We start from the raw sequence: 18,525 nt of genomic DNA, 5'->3' as shown, positions 1-18,525 counted from the left end.
GTGCCAGCCACCTGCACTGCCCACGGCCACAGCTGATGCCGCCACCCAAGAGTGACCTTCTGCTCCACCTACTCCCTTAAGGGGCAATAAAGTAATTTGTTTTCTTCATGGGAAGGAGGACAGGCCCATCTCCTCCTGAGCCACACCAGCAGGTTCAACAGCCCCAGGCTGCTCCCACTCATCCCAGGCTCTGGACGGTCTCAGCTCCCCCACTGTGAGAGCAGAAGCCGTGCTCACCACGCAGCACTCCACCTCAAAAAAACTGGGGGGACAACCTGTTTCACAAACTCCACTTGCATTGGCCACACTGCCCCACAGTTCCCTGTGCCATTAATGCACATGTACCTTCCTTGCCATCAAAATCCTGGGGCTCCTCACATGCCTAAAATCCATCATGTGCTCAAATGCTGTAGAAACTGCATCTTGATACGGGTTTAACTGTAAAGTTTAGAGGAACTATCTGTATGATCAGCGTTAATCACATCAAGTTCTATTTTGAAAACACTACTCACTAATTGATAAGAGTTTTCCCAAATTGCTTAGAAGATTAATAAAATAATCAACTTAGCAGAGGGGAAGAAAAACCACAAACTATTCCTGTAAGGAAATCACTTTATTGCCTATACATGTGAATGAGCTGTTTTAATGCTCAGGTTCACTGCCTCTTCTGCATTTAATCTCTTCTCTTTTATGTCCTACTCTGATTTTTTTTAAAAGACTTTCAGGCTTTATAAAATTAATTATACAAATCATTAGTATTAAAAAGGTAATATAATGGTTTCAAGAACAAGCTTCACAGACTATCTGCATATTTAATCATCTCTGCTAATAAATTTTTAATCACTCATTGAGTTCAGGTTCTTGTCTTGAAGCTTAACTTGATAACAAACCTAGCAACTGGTAGAACTAATTGGTACAGAGTAAGTGAATAATTTATAAGAGGAAAAAGCACTGGGTGTTCTGGAGGTGTGCAGAGACCACAAGTCACAGATATTTCTGAGAGGAAGCATGAAAACAGTGGCTGATTACAGGAATTTCGTGATACACTGCTGACATCCAGAGGCCAACAGTCAATACTGTTCACATATGTGAGCCAGGCTGTAAAGCCAGATTCATTAAGTTTTAAATATTCATGCATTTCATTAAAGTTAACATTAATTGCACTACCATACACATTGATTATGCATAGACCATAAGTGTTTAACCTCTGAAAGCTTACAAGTATATTCAAGTAATGGGGTATGTCCCATCTTCGATGATTTCAGTGAAAGCTTCAGCTACAAAGTGGAAATTAGAAATGGAATGCATTACAGTATGAGTATTAGAACAGTAGTTTGAAATATCAGGACAATAATAAAAACAATTATTTTTCTAACTATACAGAAATGCTGTAAATTGCTTTATATTTTTCTAAACTAAATTAGTAAAGGTAACAAAAGTTACAAATCAGATTTCTTCCAGACAAGTGCTAGACTGATTTGCAAGTTTTATCTAATAAATAGGTTAAAACAGTTAAAACTAATTGGTGACTATGTGGAATCTGTTTAGGTGAAGATGAGTAGCTTTTGCCAATGTAACAACAAAAAAAGACCATTTTCTTGAAATTAGCTGATTTTAACTTAAAAGATACACCTCAAGACCATTGACACTACATACTAATTCTACCCCCAAGGGAAGCACGAAATGCTACAATTCTTAAACCAGGATGTAACAGACATTTGACACAAATTCAATTATCCTTGAAAGATACCACTTGCAGTTAGTTACATACATAATCCTCTTTTATTTAACGAGTTAAAGCTCTCTTTCAAAACATTTAGTTGGATGACTTGAAGACTTACAACTACATTTCAAAAAAATTCATTAAGTGACTTAATAAGATTGTTAAGTAAAAACATTCAGAAGTTTAAAAATGTCATTTAATGCTGTCCGTGTAACCTTAATTCGGGCCATGTATGTATAAGCGTTATGAAAGCAGTGAATTAACTTTTAATCTCCTTTGAGCCAAGAAGATTTTAAGATTTGAAACCAAGGCACAAAGGCCATGCCAACAAATACAATGCTGAGCTTTAGCGCAGTCTCTGAACTAGCTCACAGCTCGCAGCGCATACCCCTGCAGGGCTAATTACCCCAGATAGCGAGCTGGACTCCAGCAGTTATGCTGCTTCTAGTACCTCTGCATGGCAAGCTCACTTCTCTCTTCCTGGCACTTCACTACACAGACACACTCCCAGAACAGAAAATTTGAATTCTGAAGAAAGCATGAGAAGTTTTTCAAATACCATTCTTCAAACTAGGTGTTCTGGCACTGATTTTCCATCAAGTTGAGGTAAAAACACATCAGTTCTTAAAGTACTAGAAAAAACCTTTCTGCAAATAATACCAGTTTCTATAGTCATTTTTTGGAAAAAAAAAAAATCTATTCCTAACACTCCACGAGGTAGATATAACATTGTCCATATATTGTAGAGGAGCAAACGTTAGAGACAGATAGACTGGCTTGCCAGAAACCGTGCTGATTACTGCCTGAGCTGCTAACAACTCCTGATTAGCCAATTCTCTTTGTGAAGGTGAGCACCAAAGTGTAGTATTCCTCATTAGATGTGACAGTTAACACACTGAAATTCTGTTTAAATAGCATTGCCTACACCCTGAAAGAACTTTGTGGTCAGAAATATCCTGGGCGGTCTCGCAAAAATTCCTTGCTGTTTTTCCTGACCAGAAAATATTGGTTTCTAGCAAGTATCTTTCAAGTCACATATCAACCACTTGTACCATTTAAGATATTTGGAAGTAGTCTGGGATATCACAATATTGGGGCTTTTGAGGAGTGGTATTTGGGGAGGTTTTTTACACATTAAGACTACCACCTTCATGCTTCTTTCTTTAGTAACATTTAGACAAGGAGGTAGCCTAGATTTTATTAGTTTTACTTGTTTGGTCTTTTCTGGCATAGTCACAAATAATCACAGAGTTCAGGAAAGGTATGCATGTTCCTAGAAGAGATAATGTATTTTAAGCAACATTTCTGTTTAGACTTTAATTAAGAGAACTGTCAAAATGCAGGAAGCAGTGCTTTGCAGTGTAAGAATTTTTGACAGTTAAAAACTTTCAAATCTGATGCTCATTAAGCAACGACTTGGTTTGGGGGGGGGTATTTATTTCAGTTTAGTTTCGGTGGGTTTTTTTCAATTTCACTTGTGAAACAAGAACTGGAAAAGCAGGCAAAGCTTTTTGATGGTTGATGTCTCTCCAATGTGTGACATAACACCTACACTCTCTTTTCTTTTCTGACAGGTCCAAAGGTGACAGGTACTCACTCACTGTGCAGTTATCTTCTCTACCAAGCATGCACACTTAAATACAAATAAAAATTATGGCAAAGCTTTCAGATGTCCAAGGAGAAATGGATTACAGTAGACAATTTATTTGGCCATGATGGTAAAATGCCTAGGGATGCAGAGAGTGTTTCTCATCGTATATCAATACCCAAAGTAACACTACCTGAGAAGTAATCACATTATTGAAGTGAATCTGAAGAGGCTTTAATTAAAATGGTATTTTTTTGTTAAGTACAATTTGAACTTTTATTTGACATTTAAGAGTTAAATTTATTAGACTATAAAGAATTTTACAAGGCATTCCTAATGTAATGAGCTTAGGCACCACATATGTTGCATCTTTGGTACACATTAGGAAAAGTAGCTTTTTTAATGAGCTTTAAAGACTGCATATGCATACCAGAGGAAAAGGTCAGTGATGTGTGGATCAAGTTGGTAAATTAAGTATCACAGTATTATGTTATTATGCCTGCCTTCCACAGACACACAATAACAAAACCATAGGCTATAGTTACCATACTATTCCAATCCTTCCATCTACATGGCCTTGTCAGCTTACACACACAGGCACTGCTGTGCCTCGGGTCCAACTCACTCCATCCCTTGCCCAGGCATCCTTTACCTTCTCTGCCCAGCAGCTCCCACAGCAGAACAGATGGTGTGCCTGACAGTCAGAGAACCCAAGCAAGCACAGGAAGGGGGGCTGGATTCAGTGTGATGGCCCATCTCCAAATACCACCTTTTACTCCAGCTTTTGCCTCACACAGAGATAGCCAGGACAATGTCCTGAACCCTCATAACAAGATCAGATCTCTTGGACAGCAAAGTATCAGGACAGGGATGCCTCTTTCAGTTCAGGCCCCACTCCACCTGAGTTTTTGTTCAAGGGTGGAGCAGTATCATCTCTCTTTCAAAACACAGATACCAAAAGTATTTCTAACGCTATGGTCCCAAATTTGACTTGGTCTACCATCTCAGTTCCTTTTAGTTGGAACATTAGATACTTTGTAATCTGCGAAGACTGGTTGACTGGTAGCTATATTGACATTTTTATTTCGTGATAAATAATAAAATAAGCTAGGAACTAACTGCAAATACACTTTCACAAGGTTTTCAGCAGAGTCAAGTCCACTGAATTTACTTTTATTTGCAAGTACTGTAAATATTGTTAATTTGCAAATATTATGATATTACCTTTATATTTAAAGGGCAACTGAAGTTGATTCCCTTCTTAACTATGAATCCACAGTACTTAACAGGTCTCTCTTTCCCTCTCTCTGTGTCAGAGACTATAGGTACTCACTAAACCATGTTATGTACTACATAATAATTTATGCATGTTTATACATTCCACAGCCAAGTAAGTGACACTCCAGCTCTGTACAAAGATATAGATTTAGTCATTAGAGAAAAAAATCCTTTAAAATATTACAACAATAATAGCACAACTCAATACAACTGAGCAGTTATAAGTGGTTTTAATGATTTTTCACTTTTTGGATATGATAATCCTCAAAGTAGCATTCAAAAATATAGTGCAAAATATTTATTCATTTTATTTACAAATAAAATGTGCAGTTCAGCTTCTTAACCTCACCACAGTAAATGTTATTCTTCTGTGTGATGAACAGAAATTATGAGAAACATTTATAGAGACAAAAAGTTAATTTTAAACCTAAGAACAAAGATCTTTCTTCAGTTGTATTTTTATAGGAGATAGACAATATTTTTCAAAACTGTTTTCAGTTGAAAAAAAACAAACCAAAGTACAAGACAACACTAAAGAATTACATAGGAAAGAATGGTTTTTTAAAACCATAAAGTTACTTTTGCTGTGACAATCACAAAGCAAAGTTCTTATCTATATAGAATATAAATTTTTTTTGCAGCTTAAACATAGAATCTTTAAAATGTAATGCTTTTCCCCCCCTTTTTGCTATACAAATTGCCTCTAGGGGAAAAGTATTCCAGTATCTTCCTTTCCCTCTGATGAAACAACAGATGCTTTGGTTAAAGAGCAATTCGTGCGCAATAGTGTTTTAACTTGCAAGGCAGAACTCCTTTATTAAGTTGGTAGAATTCCACTAGCTGGATGAGATCAGTAAATCTGGTATGACCATCATCAAGGGTATAGAACAGCTTCCCATCATCTTCCAACTGTAAAAATGAAAAAACAATATTCAATAAAATCCTCTTTTGCTATGGTATTTCTTCCTGATTGGAATACTTCTTTCAGAAGTGTTCTTATAGTTCAATATATTCATAATACTACGGCTACTGAAAGAAGGAAAAATACAGTGATCATTCACACCAATATCAAAAATACAGAAAAAAAAAACCAGAAAAATAATGCGTTTTTTGACTTCAAGTACAAACCAAAAAGGAAAGAACAATTAAATAAGTATAGGAATATTCTTTCTGCACAAACAATGCTACTTTATGCTTTGGAATGATAGCTGGAGTTAATATGAACTCTGAGTTTTTACAGAGGGACACAAACCAACCAAGTTTCAAGTTACTCGTAGATAGATTCCAACCTTTGCTCCATTCACATTCCATGATTTTCTATCACTTAATTCGTAAGGTGTGATGAGGCTACACACCAGTGCACTGGGGTGTGCTGGATGGTATCAGCTGCACAAGACACTGCCCATCACAAAAGTAACATGCTTGATTTAGTAGCATGTTTTTTCTTGTAGGGGAAAAAATTGCTGCAGTTCCAAATGCATGGATTAGCACAGATACAGAAGAGAAAGAAGAAACTTCAGAAGATACCTGGAAAGATTCCTTTTGACTTGCAGATGCTTAAAAATTTACAATCCGTATTTCCCTATTCTAAGTTACTCAGTGTTAGCTCTTGCACAATTAGGACTGCACTACTGACTATATAATTTCTTGATTTATTTCCTCTACTGCTGATATGTCTAATATCAAGAAACTTTAGTGGAAAAGCGACTAATTAATATCCTTGTAAATAGAGGGGAAAGAACTTCTTAAACTATTTTTAAAAAGAAAAGGGAAAAAAAGATACTTTCCAAGATTGACAGAGTAGTGAACAGAAGATGTTGAAGTAGGGCTAGCACAGAGCAGCAGATGGTGTGCTAGAGAAAGATGCAACTACCCTACTTGAGTACTGGGGAAGGGAGAAGATATAATTAGCTCTGCTACCTGTAATTATGATTTCTTATCTGCAAGCAGCTGTTGAACTGCTTATGACTCGTGGTTATTCTACCCCTTTCTACCATGTCTGGAAGTAGTTTGTAACTTCTTTATTCTCAGACTTTGGTCAAACCAGGTCAAACACTGCTAGTTAAGGAATTACCAATGTGTGCATGTGTAAATTCCTGTGCTCCAGCCAAGAACCTGAAAATGGATTATCGTTCAATGGACTTTCCTTAGGTATGCAATTTTCCTGCCAACAGACAGCAGACAAGGAAGAGTTAACAATTCAAATGTCTAGTTTCCTCCTCCAGGTTAGTTCCAAACCTTGAAATGAATACCAGACAGATTGCTAATTCTAAAGCTATCAATATTTTGCAAAACAAAAACTCACATCAAAGTTATGCTGCCCAGGAACCTAACACCTTCTGCAAGCTAGGCTCTTATGAGAGAATATTTATTGGAAAAAGACAGCCCCAGAACTGTGTATCAATTCTACTTTTTTCATATGTACTACAGAAGAGCTAATTTAGGGATAGACTACACTGAAATTAACTTGTATAAACTCAGAGTATAAAGGCTGAAAAACACAGTAAAGGATCCTGAACGTATCCCAAAGGTTTTCTTTTGAACTTTTTACAACCAATTTGCTACCATCCACCTGCAATACCTGTTGCACAGATTACCAATGTTAACATGAGATGCCTGTTAACATGGGTGATGCTTGAACTAGGCAGGTTGCATATCAGGATATCAGCTACAAGCCCTAGGTAAGGCATATAGAAATGTGGTGAATGATGACAAGGGATTAACAGATCAGAAACAAAAAAAATTTGCCACTACACAAATTTCTACTGAGAAACAGCAGAATCTCAGGAGAAACAGCAGAAACTTCAGCAGGAAGAAACATGGACGCTAGAGTATTACGTGGTCTGGAAGAAAAGTTCTTGTGAAGAGAGATGAAAAAGCTATGGGTCTGCTCAGTTATATCAAGCATCTGTGACCAAAACACATAATGCTTAAGTGTTTCTTATCTCAACAGAAGCAGCATGTAAAGAATCCTGCATAAACCACCTTGAGAGAGAGTGGAAGCAATGGAGAAGCCTGGCTATTCTGTCAGAACTGGACAGGATGTTTGATGAAAACTGATAGAAATATGATTCCAGTTTAGGGAATTTCAGCTTACCTATAAAGTGGATGGACTAAATAAGGATATCAGTGTTTTGGGTTTTTTTACAAAATTGTCCCGCTGAAGAAGACCTGGACATGAATACATCATAATAACATGAATCAAGAACAGAGGTCAACAAAATATGTTTGACTACAAATATTGAAACTATCCTGAACAGATGAGTCAGTGAGATATAGACACACATCGTAGACAGTCCAAAACAGATGACTAAGAAATAGTGCACATACTGAAAAATGAAAAGGCAACATGACCTCTATTAATACATGATTCTTCATGCCATCAGGGTTGCTTCTATTCCTGTTGAAATAGATTTGTCTGCTTTTTCAAAAAACTTTTTTGGATTTCACACTGCTAGTCAAGCTTCAGAACAAACCAAAAGCAAAGATCAAAAAGGTTCAAGTATACTAAAGAATATTAATTCTATTTAGTGATACAGGTTTACATCTTCCATAGAACAGCAAGACAAAAAAAAAAAAAATCCATCAATACTCTATCACAGTTATTCAATTGTTTGATTTTACAAACGCATACATAAACTGAAAAAAATTACTTACTGGTACAATTTGAAAATGCTTTATTTTTAATCCATGACTCAATGACAATACAAATGTTTTGGGGTTACTTTGGCTATCACGTACCAGGAATACCCTAAAAGAGATCGAAAATTTTCACAGTAAGATCACTTGAATCCTTTTGTAAACATTCAGTTAAATCTGTTTGAAATTCATTACAGTAAGTATTAGTGAAAAGCAAAAATAATATCAATTATGTAAGTTAGGCTTTTAATCAGTATTTCTTTGCAAATGTGTCACTGGAAATACTTTCTCTTCAATTCTTCACCTTGTCTATTATGTGAAAAACATGCATTCTCAGAATAAATGACACTGTAGGCGTTAGTTTTTACACTGCATAGAATTACAATGCATCTCTTCAGACAGAAAAGCACCCTCAAAGTTTGTGCTTCAAACAAAAATTTTTTTTTGGACTCTGACAGTTATCTAAATTGCAAGCATTATAGGGAGAGTTCAAAAGGTAGTTAAACAGGAATTTTACAGAAAAGGTAATGAGAGACATACCAGAATGTTTTCCACATCTGGCCAATACTCATAAATGCACACTCACTTCTGCACAGCACCAAAATTCCCACCAAGACATAGTTACATCCTGCTTGCTTTATGGAATCATTATTTAAATGACAACACTTTCAGTGGCCAACAGTGCCACCACAACTACTTGACTGATAACTTATTCCAACCAGGACATTGACAAACAAAATTTTGCTGTAATTTTGATAAAATAATCTGGTACAGGAAAGGATGATTATCAGTATGAGATAGTTTTCATCAAATCCCCTGGTTTGGAATATCAGCAGAGAACAGTTTGGTGGACAGAGGGAAGTACCTGATAGACAACTTTGTAGCGGAGAAAGTATGAACTGCTTGGACTGCGCAGGTCTGGAAGTGTTGTAGCTAACCAATGTACCAAAGCAGGGAAATAGAGGGGCAGCCACTGGCAAGCATGCTCCTCTTTCAGAACACAAAAGAAATAGGCAAGATGGACTTGCAGGTATCAATCAAGTGAGCATTAGTGAACACCTACTTTTGCCCCACCACACACCAGAAATGAGAGCCCAGCTACTATACATAAAAATAAAGAATTTCAGGAAAAGAAAGCCACCAAAGGTTTACAGTGGATTTTCACTGACTACCGGCACGGCTCCAAAATACCAGTTTCATTCTCAAAGTTTGTAAGAGTCCTACTTTTCCGAAGTAAGAAAATACCTGGAATTAAGAAATTTGGAGTAAATAATCATTACCATTTCTATCAAAATCCTTATCCAGACTAATTTGGAGCTCTGACAGTAATTCAGTTATTCCAGAGGGATAACTGCCAACTCAGCATACTGCAAGTACAAGTACAAGCCAGGCGTCTCCACTGCCGCGGGCTCTGCGAGCTGGCTCGCTCTCCCCACCTAGTGGCCTCTCAGCCTCTCCGGGACATGAAGGAAATTGTTCAGAACGCAGTTACGATAAATCATTTGCATTAACCTAAATATTTTATATGTTTGTCATTAATGACAAGTGTCATTTTATTCAGAAAAATGACACTTTGTAAGAATGTGACACTTTGCAGATATCCAAAATGGGGTGTCTATACCCAAGTACTGGGATCAATATTAAATGATACACAAAGTAAAGACATTGATTAGGATTTATGTTCCCACTCATCAGTTCTTTTAAAGTATAGTTGCTTACTTTTTTCCTTAACAGCAAAGATAAGCAACATTTCTTATCCTTCAGATAAAAAAAATCTTTGCTCTTTCCTAACTTTCTCACAATAGACCTACTTTAGCTGTCAAAGAACCTTTAAAAACTTTATTATGAAGAAAGGGTTGTAGTTCACAGAATCTTAGAAATGTTGGCTGGAAGGAGGTTTTTAGACATGCTAGATGACTCCAGTCAACTGCTCCCTAATAAAGTTCTCTTTTTGACCAATTGCATTTTCTCATGGGCTTTTTGGTAATGCTCTTATCCCATTTATCAACCAGATGCTGATCAGCTCGCAATCCTGTTAACCATTTATCACTGAAAAGTCTTCAAACATCCTTTAGAGGGTAAAGTACAAAATCTACAACACTGTTATGTAAGCTTCTTTAAGAAAGTTGTTTTCACACCAGAACAGTAGATCCAAAAACTTTATTCCTGCATAGCGTGCCTTAAGATTGTTGCTGTCCTTAATTCTGTTACTGCGTTATCCAAATACTGAGACTACTGTAGATCCTTTATATAATAGTCCCTTTATCTTCTATAAACCATCACGAACAACATATTGGTACATACGGTATTACAGAGGCTCTACTACCTCTGTCATATATGCATGAGAATTCCTTGCTTGGGATCACCTTAAAAGGCTCAAGATGGATTATTCTCCCTGCCCCCACTCCCAGAACAGTCTTAATATTCCCATCAGAAATGGCTGTATTTCTAGCCCTAATTCGTTCTTTCGGCCCATCAAAAAACACAGCATTAGTCACATGATGTCATGTATTCATTACCTCATTGTCACTCCTGAATATGTATCTGACAGCATATGAGAGCTCATACTACCAATGTTCTAGCCAGTTCTAGACAGTCCTCACAAGAATATCATCCTTCCCAAAACCACAGTGCATAACTATGAATAGAGCCAAGAATGTCACGTAAACAACACTGTACTAAACTAATGCTAACAAGGTATTCACTTGCTTATTTCAAACACCATTGCTCTTTACTCACCAAACCTCCTGGGTTTCATTTACTGTGTAAGAAATACACTGGAAGATTAGCAGGCCTGGAATGACATCCTGCTCAGAAATATATGGGGGATGCATCCCCATGTCATGTCCCTCTCACGTAACAAATGCAAAAATAAATGCAGAGTACACAATCAGTTTCAGGATGATTAGCCAGGCCTAAAAACAGGACCCCTGAAATTAAAAAATAAATAAAAATACAAAAGTGGAAGACTAATTAACAATTCTTGCACTGAGTATGACTGTTTCTTTCCCCCTTTCCTTCCATTCACTTTTTTTTTTTTCCTGGAACCCTTTCTGTAGATGTAGAAAAGAGTATTACAACATACTTAGCCTAAAACTGAAGGAATTTAACCAGCAATTGATGTTCCAGGTACTTAACTGAAAACAGACTCAAAGAAACTGAGAGTTTTATGGAATTACTCACTGAATGAAGGAGGTCCAAGTTTACATTTAATACAGGAGTAAGGATAGAAATACAGGAATGAAAACCAGGAGGATCTGAACAAAGAATACGTACTTACTTTGTAATTTTTTTTAATTAATATTTAAATGAGAGAAAAATAAAAGCCTTATCCTAACGTTTACTATTTACTATTAAAGGATGATACAATTTTTAGTCAACTCATGTGAAAAAACATACTTTCTTTCAATGTCTGTCCCAGCACAGTTCATCTCAGAATAATCTTTTCAGGCTTGCTTTCATACTTTCATCACTAAGAGATACAAAAGACACTGGTGCCAAAGTTGACAGTTCCCAGAGAATATTGTGCAAATACAGAGCCCAAGTGCTTGGCTCTGAGCGGACATAAGTAATCGGTCAGTGACAGAATCAAAGTCTTAGATCACCACTTTATTGCTTCCAAACGATATAAAATAGAAACCAACAGATCCCCAGACAGCCCTATATAAAAGACTTTTTATTCCTATTAGGTTAGTGCAAACTCCTCCTTCTTCCAACTCCTCTCCAATAAAAAGCAGGAGTTGTTGACTAGGAACACGTCTCAAACAAGCTGTGTAAAGAATTAACTTACCCATCTACAAGTCCATGCTGCAAAATAAGTCTCTGAGCCTCTTCTCTAGAGATTTTATGATGAAACCACGACTGAGATCTGTGTATAGCTGTAGAAATAAAGATCTATGAAAAATATTTTCCCCTTACTGAAAGACCCAGTTATTGCATTTCTCTAGCAATTAATTAACTCACACATACCCATGTTAGACATGGCAATAGGACTACCATGTGAGTTGAGTCGGAGACACCCTCTCCTCTGTATGAGAGAGAGAAGTAAAAACATGATTTCAAAGCTTTTCTGCTAAAACAAAAAGCAAATCAGCAAATACTATTCTGGTAAAGCAAAGGTGTTTATACCCGCCATGCTAATCCTTCTTCAACTGCAACTGAAAGGGCTTCCGTTGGATTTTCTATAATTCTGCTTCTGTGTCCTGAGAAATCCATTGCTACTAAAGAATTTTCTGAAATGCTTCTCTGTAACAAAGAAAAATAAATTAGTTTGCCCATTTTTTTACAAGATCCATCATTTAAAAGTGAGCTTCTGAGAAAACACTATGTTTTGTAAGTGATGTTTCAAGTATCGGCAGTGTTTCCCATCAGAGCCAAACTCATTTTACCCTAGGGAGTATTTGTAATTCCAGTATGCTGCAGCAAAGCTCAATTTTACAATGTGGCAGGACAGACCATCTTTCTGCATTACTGCAATGGATGATAAATACATTGCTTTACCATAAACTCTATTTATATTTTTAACTATGACTAGCCCTTTGCATGTCAAAACAAGTCATGAAACTGTTATTGAGATGTCCAAGTAAAAGGAAAAGAAGAAAAAATATAAAATTCTTATATGCAATGCTCAAATTAAAAAATATTCAAAATATTTCATTATAAATGTCATAAATTTATATATTTGATACATAAACTTCCACTCAGATTTTACCAGATTTAAGCATTGAAAACAGCAATTTCTATTGAGTATAACTTCCATTTTAATACATCCCTTCTAACTCTTATCACAGACTCAATAACTGCAGCATCAGTTATGAAAAAAAAGCTTGTGTTTTTTTCTCTCAGTGACAACAGAATGAAAACATTGAAGTTTGACAAAATAGTCGTAAAAATCACCAAAATGTTTCTCAGAAACCAAGGTTTACAAAACCAAGTTTCATATGGATTGTAATGGCTCAAATGCTGGCAGGCACTGGAATATCTAATAACTAAAAGAATATTCTAGCACTCTACCAGTTAAAGTAAGATCTATACACAAGAGGCCCAGATTTCCACAGGGTTAGCAAAACTTCCCAGTCCCAAAGCAGCTCGGTTTTGTTCTTGGTTACAATCATGAATACAACTAGAAATGGAAGAGAGCAATTCCATAGTTCCGGGTAATTCCTGATACTGTAACTAAGGTCTCTCTGAGTAACTGTAACTTGCAAAGAACTTTGCAAAAGTAAAAAAACGAAGATAAAATAAAATGTTTGCCTCCAGCAAAGTGAAGGAAACTTTTTGTAGCTGACATGGTTGAGAGTTATTGAGGAATGTGAAACATGGAATTGACTCCCTCCTGAAGCACATTTATTAGTGTGTGCACTCGATCCCCAAGTTTATTCAATATGGTGTTTAATTTGTGAGTTATACACAAGGAGAAAAACAGTGCCACTGTTAACAGTGCTTATAGATTCTGCCCGTGTTAGAAGCTCTGGGAGCTAAATGCACACAACAGTGTAAGAGGAGAGAATCAGTAATGGCTCCCAGGTCCACTGTAAGAGCACAGCTGCCAATTGCAACAGCTTCACAGAACTCAAAGTAAAGACACAGTCAGAGTATTAAGCACAATTCTGAAGCCATGCTTATCAGCAATATTACTGAAAACTATTTTTGTGAATGCCTGTAATAGCAAATGCGGGTTTTAGGCATTTTACTAGCTAGAAGTATAATAAAAACTAAAAATAAATCCGCCATAAAATCATTGTCACAAGTCCCTGCAACAAGTAATTTTTATCCTGTTTAGCCAAAAAAAACCCACAAAAGGGATATAAATCATCCATGAAAAAGTCTGAAATCAAATTACTCCTAAAGAAGTGGGATAACATAAGATATTAAAGAAAAGGACAATCCCAACTATCTGACTGAGGAGATGGACACATAGGCTGTTTTTATTCCATAACCCAGTCCTGCCAAATTATGATCTTCCTCTGAAGTCCAATCAGTATTACACCACTTGGAATTCATCTCAAGCACTTCATATTTTATGATTTAAAAAAAAAAAAAATTAAATGCGAAGTATGCTGAAGAGAATTTTTTACAAATTGCTTATTCATCCTTTACAGCATATGTAACCTTAAACACTTTACTTCTCTTTTAATGCATTTATAGTTCTGCTGCTTTGTTTTCAAAACCCTCTTTTCATTCATTTTGACAGAGGGAGATTTGACAAAGGGAAAAAGCCTTTTAACTACTCCAAACTACCCAATTTATATTAAGTAAGTAAATTAATTTATTAGCTCTCTAGTCAACCCTGACAGCCCTAAAGATTGCAGCAAGCATTCGCACATGCAAGGTTTGGAAGGACCAGTTCAGTAGTATAACTGACACAAGTCACTTAAAAACAGCATGACGGCAGAAACATGTATTTATTTATTTATTCATGGAGCTACTGTGGGACCTACCATAGATGATAAATTCAAAGGGCTGCAGCCACTTCTACCGTGATATGGTTGCATGTAATTCTGATACAGCTGCATCCCATACTAAAACCAGAAAATAACATGGTTAGCATTTTAAATTGTAAACTTAAGCCAAGTAAGCTTTTTTTTCAGATGTAAAAGATAACACATTCTTTACTTCACCATTAAAACCCGACACAAACACTGCTAGGATAAGGAAATGTACATCATCATTGTTCCTCCTGCCTTTATAAATGTACACTCTGCATTAAATACCACTCACTTAATATGCACTCTTACCTATTCCTATTCTGTCACAAACACAGACACATTTTTAAAACACTGAAGTTCCCTTCTTTTGTATTCTTTTTGCTTTATTCAATGTTCAACAAACTCACTGAATCCAACATAGTTGCACAGAAGTATATGCTTAATGTTAAATATTTTCAGGACTGAGGCATCATTTCATCCCCTACAAACCCCTCAGCAATTTGGTCTCTCTCTGTTCATTGGGATAAATATAAATAAGCTTTCAGAGTACAAAACTGATATTGTTATTGCGTGGAAACCTAAAATTATGTTACTTCTTTACTGCACAGCATCAAAATATCACACACTCAGCTTCAGCAAGAAGTTCACTCACACAGAAAAATTACCTTAAGCAACCTAATTGCTGTCATCCAACAGGTCCTACTTTGTTCATCATCTGCACAGAGCTGTTTCAGGTCTCTGGTTCCTCCTGATTTGTTAGGCTAGAAGGCCACAGCACATTTTTTTTTAGCATTAATGCATATCTTGAAGATAATACCTGTTGAAATAAAAGCCACTAATTCTCCTATTTTATAATAGACAGCTGAATATTGTTTTCAAAAACCTTAAAGAAACTTAAGCTTACCTAAAAACTGTGGCTTGCTTTAATATGTATCAGAATAATAAGCTTGTACCTTAAAGCAGAATCCATAGTTTGTTGGTGCTCCAGAAATCTTTTTGCCTGTTAAAGACATGTACATATCACTATTGCTGAATTCACAGAAAAACTGCAGATGCCTTGGCTCCTAAAAAGAAAAGCAATGTAATACAGTTAGACTACTTTTAGCCAGCCTCTCTAGACAAGAAACTCGGAAGAGAAAGTAATTATTCTGTTCCAAAATACAGTCTTACATACTGCAGTTTTAACTGTGACATCATGAAATCTAGAAAGAGGCAAGTCAATATTAATTTTATCACGCAGAGATAAAAAAAACAAACTACTTAAAGAGTTTATTCTTCTTGAGAGGGAAAACCAACAAACTACAAATGATATAGTTTTTGGGATAACTTCAACTAAATTCAAGCCATAATAATACTAGATTAGGAGTCAAATTTTGAGAACAATATGCATTTCAAAAATCAAAATAAAATATACATTCACAATCTGAAAAACAAAATACTGTAATAATTAGGGCCCAGTACTATTCCTAACCATTATCTCCACCAGCTAAGGTTAATTATCTTAAGGAACCAAAGAAAAGACATTTGCTGAAGTATACAAAACCAGCTCAATGAATACCCTGGCATTAATTACAGCAAATTCAGAACAAGAAAAAAATATTGGTTTAAGTAGTTTAGCTGCTTAAAAAAGGTGTCTCAACTCCGATGTTTAATATGATAAGATTTAAAGTACCACCATGAAAAATTTGAACTAGTAGAATGAAAAACTGTCCAGTGACAAATTTTGAGAACTTCCAAAGTCATCCTGTAAAATTTCTAAGTTTAGATAATCAAGTGCTATATTTGCTTTTCAGAGCATCTACTCGTACTTCAGAATTTTAACTGGTATTTGAAAATTCATTTTAAAAGGGTACTCTGTTAACTGATTGGAAAAATATTAACCATAATGAAGCAAACTTGTCAGGCAAAAAGAAAGTACAGTTTCTAAGACAACACTTTCCCAATTTTATACCTCATTCTCTCTCTAGAGTTTATCTATAATAAACTGGGTTTTTTTAATTCCTATAAATTATTTAGTTATAAAATTTTTTTATTCTTACAACAAATGACAAATAAATACATCTTTGCTCTGACCTCATAGTTCTGACTCTCTTTTTCCTTCCTCCCTTACCTTAGAAGTACCTTTAGTAGAAAAATAAAGCCCAGATCTTCTCAAAAGAAAGTACAGTTTTTTCCACGATTTTTTTCCCTGCTCCTTTGCATGCAAATAACCATGAATCTCAGGATACGTGCTGGAGCTTAGGAACATCTGAAAGAAAATATCAGACTTCCATTTCTCTTTTCATCCAAAACCAGCTTTCCGTTTCATTAACATACACAGGACTAAGGGGAATAAACCCCTAAATACACTATCACACCACAGTAATTCAATTATGATTGCATCTAATCCCATTAACAGTGCCTCTGATTTAAAGCATGTAGAATGTTACACAACTCCAAGGTATGCTAAGCAAGTTACATATTTATATGGAACATATGGTTTGAAATGAGAGCATTACTTCTGCAATATGTTAACTTCAGCAACAAAACCAGTGTAAGAAGTACCGACCCCATGCTTCAGACCCTGTTTATATAAAACTGCTAATCAATGCTACCAACAGAAGAAAAAAAATATCCCTTCCCCAGACCCATGTTACAAACCAAAGAAGAGAATTTATCTTGAGTTAAAATTATTCAACAAGAAAACCACAAACTCTGAATCACAAATCCATGGAGGTCAGGCATTAGCATTTTCAAAAGGAGGGAGTAAAGGTCTCAACACCTGAAGTGGTACTGAAATTAGAGCTTTAGTTGAACCAAAACCAGAGAGACTGAGCCAGTCCCCAAGACAGGTCCTGCCTCTACTCAAGATACTCCGTGGCTTCTCTTCAGCCATTTCAATGAGACATTGTCAGAGTGCAACACAGCTGTTATCTTGCTGAGGCTTAAAACAGTTCTACTCAGGCTGCAAAAGTACCCACCAAAAGCTAGCAACAACATTAACTTTACTCTAATTCCTTGTAATGCATTAATTTTTATCACTCTTCTTCCAATAAAACTACTCAGAACTATGACTCTAAACATATTAACCCAGAATTCTTCTATTTCCATATATATGCAAGGGAATCTGTGTTACTGCCAAGGTCTTTAAAGGACCTTGCCCCAGGCTGGCCTGTGGTATCACAAATACTATCTAGGCTCACATAGAGGTAGGGATCAAAGGGGTTTCTGTTTGATATCTGCAGCTTTCATGGCTGAATTTTCTTCCTATCCACTGCCATTTCCAGAAAATCTGATTTGAGGAATGAAGCAACAGATTACAAGGCAAGAGACAGACTGGCCATTACCGGACAGCAGCAGAATGAAAAAGTGAATGTGATTTTGGAAGTACACCAAGTTCTGTGGCCACTAAATAATGCAAACTAACCAAGATACATAAGGTTTCTTTGACGTTCATTGTTTTCCTAGCTTGCAGTGAGATGCACAACTGTACCACCTGCAGACCAACCTGAGCTGGTGAGAATGAAGTACCATGGGCAGGCTCCACTGGCCAGGGGAGTGCCTTGGCCCACAACCAGGAATATGCTATGAGCAGCTTCACTGCTATTCATCCAAATAGTTAAATTACAGCAAAAATAGGTACATCTATCTACATGTGCTGCTGGCACACAGCTGTCTGCAAATGTAGTTTAAGCTATTTTAGCCACATTGAAGCAGACGGGTAGGTCTTGGTAGGCGTTCCAGCCTGTTAATCTTCCATTTGCCACATATTAACAGGTTCACTGGTGGGGAATATAAAGGCTGAATTGAAAAAGTATAAAATTCACAAACAAAGTCAAATGGAAGCTTTAGGATAATCTAAACGAGTCAATGTATGCAAAAAACAAAAG

At 36.3% G+C, this 18,525-nt stretch overlaps 1 protein-coding gene across 1 annotated transcript in view; it reads right to left on the bottom strand.

Moving 5' to 3' along the window:
* Nucleotides 1–4,874: 4,874 nt before the first annotated feature.
* Nucleotides 4,875–18,525, bottom strand: part of GRB14 (growth factor receptor bound protein 14) — a 59,124-nt gene continuing 45,473 nt past the window's right edge. The window contains 9 exon segments of the mRNA XM_050339756.1: nucleotides 4,875–5,498; nucleotides 8,247–8,340; nucleotides 12,019–12,106; nucleotides 12,198–12,255; nucleotides 12,357–12,473; nucleotides 14,669–14,749; nucleotides 15,322–15,417; nucleotides 15,610–15,720; nucleotides 16,767–16,904. Of these exon segments, the coding sequence (XP_050195713.1) occupies nucleotides 5,352–5,498; nucleotides 8,247–8,340; nucleotides 12,019–12,106; nucleotides 12,198–12,255; nucleotides 12,357–12,473; nucleotides 14,669–14,749; nucleotides 15,322–15,417; nucleotides 15,610–15,720; nucleotides 16,767–16,904 (930 nt within the window). The 3' untranslated portion in view covers nucleotides 4,875–5,351.

This window comes from Myiozetetes cayanensis, unplaced genomic scaffold (assembly GCF_022539395.1).
Source record: "Myiozetetes cayanensis isolate MyiCay16 unplaced genomic scaffold, myiCay2020 scf9, whole genome shotgun sequence".
NCBI classification, from domain to species: Eukaryota; Metazoa; Chordata; class Aves; order Passeriformes; family Tyrannidae; genus Myiozetetes; species Myiozetetes cayanensis.
Note: the sequence above shows the minus strand (reverse complement) of the source record. Positions and strands in the feature narration are given on the sequence as shown.